General features: G+C 45.6%; 1 protein-coding gene across 1 annotated transcript in view; it reads left to right on the top strand.

The window, feature by feature from the left end:
• LOC113807395 (titin homolog) overlaps positions 1-5,000 on the top strand; it is a gene marked incomplete in the record, with an annotated part of 381,452 nt that overhangs the window by 373,570 nt on the left and 2,882 nt on the right. The window contains 13 exon segments of the mRNA XM_070128145.1: positions 1-15; positions 122-265; positions 831-971; positions 1,291-1,407; positions 1,569-1,817; positions 2,006-2,168; positions 2,963-3,128; positions 3,274-3,440; positions 3,564-3,754; positions 3,899-4,002; positions 4,319-4,460; positions 4,576-4,775; positions 4,985-5,000. The exon segment at positions 1-15 is cut by the window's left edge and continues 155 nt beyond it; the exon segment at positions 4,985-5,000 is cut by the window's right edge and continues 137 nt beyond it. Coding sequence (XP_069984246.1) covers positions 1-15; positions 122-265; positions 831-971; positions 1,291-1,407; positions 1,569-1,817; positions 2,006-2,168; positions 2,963-3,128; positions 3,274-3,440; positions 3,564-3,754; positions 3,899-4,002; positions 4,319-4,460; positions 4,576-4,775; positions 4,985-5,000 — 1,815 coding nt within the window.

The raw sequence follows: 5,000 nt of genomic DNA, 5'->3' as shown, positions 1-5,000 counted from the left end.
ACACCTCGAATCAAGGTATGTTGCAGTCCACGCTTGCCTGCGTGCTTGTGTTCTTGAAAAAATGTGATGCTTTTGTAGGTTTCCTTTATTAGTAAAATTAAAACGCGAGTTTCTCAATCAGATCAACATGGACGACGATGTGGGTGCGGACGGTGAGGTGCAACACACCCTAGGCATCCTCCACGCGCTGTCCACCGACTCGGGCGTTATCTCCGTCGTCGCCTCCAACTGCCTCGGCTCCGACACCGCCTCTACCACACTCAAGGTGCTTGTCCGTCCACTCCCGTCTTTCTTGGATCACACCTGAGACAAAGACGTGGTTTTATGAGAGTGAATGTACATAATTTAAATCGAGTAACGCACGGGGTTGGCTTCCCATAGCAAGTCTTTAAATTAAAGACCCTATCACACTAGCACTTTTACTTCAGTTTTTGTATTTCGTCCGAATTTAAGGCTTTACGCGAGTTTCGCAAGCAAACAGAACGCCTCCCAGGCCGAGACGGACGCGACCGTTACCGTCTAGATCTTGCTACGGAGGATGTATACAAATGAAATGTTTTTTTATTGATGAATTAAATAGAATAAGTTGATTTAAACCGCAGTAAATATTTCAGAATACATTTTACATAATTATATTTCTTTAAAATAACATGTATAAGAATGCCCGTCTGATTCCCGGGACCTCACTCAGACGGCGCCATGTTTGTTTAAATGGGCACTATCTTGCGCCCTTGGTAGTGTGATAGGGTTAGTCAGTTTGTATACGGAAAGTTCCTAGGGAAACGAAAATAGTGTCAGTATGATAGGGCCTGTACCGTTTCCTTCGCCAGGTTGATCCCTACACACCGAGGCGCGAAGAGCGGGTACGATCGCCCCTCGGCACGAACTCCTCGGCCAACACCACCGCCAGGTTGTCGCCGCCGCGAACCTCCAACTCCCCCGCGCCCAGGATCAGACCCTCGCTCAAGGAGGTCAGTGATGGCTCTTAATGTTCTTGCACTTTGGTCATGCACATTGGTTTGCTATTTTTCACGTCATGTAGCTCAACTAGTATGATAATACAGATGTAAATATATGTATACATATGTTTTGTATGCGTAGTCTTCTTAAGATACAACGAAAGTAGTACGAATTAATGCTTTTTAGTTATCGCTCGTTGGTAGATTGTTTATTCTGTAAATTCTGTATTTGTTTGGCCCCCTTGGATTTTGCTAAAATGTCATTATTACCCTTTAAATTACTTAAATGCTACAGGTAATATTGGAAAGATAACAGTATTTACCCATGCAGGTCACCAACACTGGCACGGGAAGCGTGGACTCGGCCTACGGCAGCGTCAGCATCCGGGATTCTGCCAGCGGCCGGAGCAGCACCCTCTCCAACCTCAGTGAATTGGAGGACGACCAGGTACCGGGAGGCTGTTGATACGGAAGACACTGTAGTTCCTGCTAAAATTTACACGTGGTGCTGTCGGCTGGACCGTTTCTTGCGCTACGGCACAACATTGCTGTATAATGGTTATTGTGTTATTTACATGAAGGGTGCATATAATGCATTTTTTTCCTCAGGGTGAACCAGCGAAGAAGCCCCTCCGCACCATGGCCAGCTGTGATGAAGAAAAGGAGGACGAACAGCAGTCCGACGAGAAGAAAGAGGAAGAATCAGAAGAAGAGGAGGCGGAGGAGGAGGAGGAGGAAGACACTGAAGCCGAGATCCTGCTTGGTCCCCTGGATATGACGGTCCTCAAAGGGCAGTCTGCAACCTTCACTGCAACATTCACCGGCAAGCCTCAGCCCGTAGTGTCTTGGCTCAAGAAGGTTAGCTATATGTTCAGTATACATTTCAAGTATACTTTTTCCTTAACCCATATATAGAAGAACGTTTTTAACATGAAATTGAAATAGTACTTATCACTAGTAATAAATATGTATGCATGTATGTATGTATGTATGTTTTTTTCCATTCCTTTTCCTAAATACGATGAAAGAATTTTTCTTTTCTCCAGGAGCAAGAGATCTGCGACGGCGGACGGTACACGGTGAAGACGGAGAACGGCACCACGACGCTCACCATCAAGGACATCGTCCAAGAGGACTGCGACAAGTACACCGTCGTCGTCAGGAATGCACTGGCCGCCCACGCCGCCTTTGCTTCCCTTGCTGTAGGAAGTATGTATATGGGCGACCTTACCGCTACACTGCAGTTTTTTTCTCTCCTGTGCCGTCTTTCCCCTTTGCTCACCGCTCTCTCTTCTCTCTTCTTTCCTCTCTCCTGTGTCGTCTTTCCCCTTTCCTCACCTCTCTCTCTATCTCTTTTCTACTATCTCCTCTCATCTTTCCTCTCTCCTGTAGGAAGTATGGATATGGGCGACCTTACCGCTACACTACTTTTGTTTTGTTTTCTCTCTCCTGTATCGTCTTTCCCCTTTCCTCACCTCTCTCTCTTCTCTCTTCTTTCCTCTCTCCTGTGTCGTCTTTCCCCTTTCCTCACCCCTCTCTCTCTTTTCTATACTCTCTTCTCTTTTCTTTCTTTTTTCATCTTTCCTTTCTACTGTGTACTCTATTATATTTTCCCTTTTCTCTTTTCTCTTCTTTTTTTCTTTTCTCTTCTTTTTTCTCTCTTCTCTTCTTTTTTCTCTCTTCTCTTCTTTTTTCTCTCTTCTTCTTTTTTCTCTCTTCTCTTCTTTTTTCTCTTTCCTCTTTCCTCTTCTCTTCTCACTTCTTCACATCTCTTTCCTCTCTCCACTCTCCTTTTTCTCTTTTCTCTTCTCTCCTCTCTTCTGTTCTCTCTTCTTTTTTCTTTTAAATTGTTAACATTTGGGAGAAATCTGTGGTTTTGGACTGAATAACCAGGAGGATGCGTAAACTAGTTGCCACAAAGACTGATCTGATTAAACATCCCGGAATTCCTAGCTATTCCCGGAGCCTGTGTGAGCGCCCCCTAAGTGCCCTTTGCGTTCCAGGTGCCCCCGAGCCGCCTGCGGATCGACCCAACCACTCGGAGGTGACGGCGACTTCCGTGACTCTGTCTTGGTACGGCCCCACCTACGACGGTGGCTCCGTGGTCACGGGGTACAACGTGGAGGCGCGCAAAGTGGGCCAGGACGAGTGGAAGACGCTCATCACGGGGTGAGTCGAGGATCAGTAACAATGGCGTGGTTGATTGTTGAAGTTTTGTTTTTGAATTTTCGTAATATTTATTTCTTTATTGCATTTGAAGCTTATCTTATAATCAGTGATTTTTTATTTACAAATTGCGTGTTAATTTTTCTAGATGCCATTCTACGTCATACATTGTGACGGGACTAGAGACCGGATGCCAGTACGAATTCCGCGTGTGTGCACAAAATATGCACGGCCTCTCCGAGCCTTCGAAGCCCTCGCAGCCCGTCACTACCACCAATCAGACCAAACAGGCAGAGGAGGAACCCGAGCCTGAAGGTAAGGCAGAGTCTGTGGCTTAGATTTTACGATACTTAATACGGTATAAAATACCTATTTATGGTATTCCTACGAAGACCTACAATCTTTGTCAGCACTGTAACATACCCTTGCTATTTCCAGACTATGAAAAGGCCTTCGCTCCCCTCAACGTCGAGATCGAGCCAGGGAACATGTTCGACGAGCAGTACACCCTGCACGAGGAGGTCGGAAAGGGCCGCTTTGGCATCGTCTACAGGGTCACGGAGAAGACCTCAGGCACCAGGAGGGCTGCCAAGATCATCAAGTGTATCAAGGCTAAGGACAAGGAAAAGGTAGATAGAGAGAGCATATCATACTTGCATTGTATTATGTGTATATATGTATTGTGAATGGCAACACAGCATTAATTCCCAAAGAACTGAAAAGCCATAAGGTGTTGTGACGTAAGCTGTACTTCACGCCCTCCTTTCCCGCAGGTCCGCGAGGAGATCTCCATCATGAACGCCCTCAGACACCCCAAGCTCCTCCAGCTCGGAGCAGCCTACGAGCGGCCGCGAGAGATCATCATGGTGATGGAATAGTAAGTGACAGGAGAAAAAAATAACAAGCTATTAGTAATTCTTCTCATCAGTAATTTAACTTGTATACTGAGGCAGTTTTATGCTTTAGAGGCTGGTGATGGTGAACTAAATGCATCGTGACCGAAAAATATCGTTGGTTATCACCACCATCCTGCCAGCTACTAAAGAGTTATCACCAACTTGTCAAGTATAAATCCGCCTCCATCAAATTGAGTTTAATGAATATGAAACGACTTTAAATAATTATGCATGCCAAAGGATAACGAGGAATGTGTTGATGCGTTTTGTACATTGGCTAATGAGGATCTTTTGCAGTATATCTGGCGGCGAGTTGTTCGAGCGTGTGGTGGCTGACGACTTCAACCTGACAGAGCGTGACTGCATCCTCTTCGTCAGGCAAATCTGCGAGGGAGTCCAATACATGCACAGCACCAACATTGTACATCTTGACCTCAAGGTAAAATATGGTCCTTCACAACTAATGCATTTCATTGTACCTCTTCATATGTTGTTCTGTATGCGGCTCTGTAAACAGTGGGAGAAAAGTCGACTAACAACACCCTTCTTTTCAGCCCGAGAATATCCTGTGCGTGCGTCGTACGTCCCATCAGATCAAGCTGATCGATTTCGGCTTAGCGCGGAGATTTAACCCCGATGACCCCTGCCGAGTGCTGTTCGGAACACCCGAATTCATCGCTCCCGAGGTCATAAACTACGAGCCAATCGGCTTCGCTTCGGATATGTGGTCCGTCGGGGTTATCTGCTATGTTCTGTAAGTCGACTCTGAGTATTCACTTGTGTTACATAAACAGGAATATGCAAGCTGAACACAATTATTATGAGGAATTTACACTGAAAGGAATAATGAATGGACACGCAAATAATATTGATGATAGGTATGATTAATGTTACTCTGCCAACTGCTGTGGCGTTCGAGATGAATATTATTTTGTATGTCACATTTATTCACTTCTCACGCAGGCTGTCTGGGCTGTCG

This window comes from Penaeus vannamei, chromosome 12, assembly GCF_042767895.1.
Source record: "Penaeus vannamei isolate JL-2024 chromosome 12, ASM4276789v1, whole genome shotgun sequence".
Classification (NCBI taxonomy): Eukaryota; Metazoa; Arthropoda; class Malacostraca; order Decapoda; family Penaeidae; genus Penaeus; species Penaeus vannamei.
This window is presented reverse-complemented; position numbering and strand designations above follow the sequence as displayed.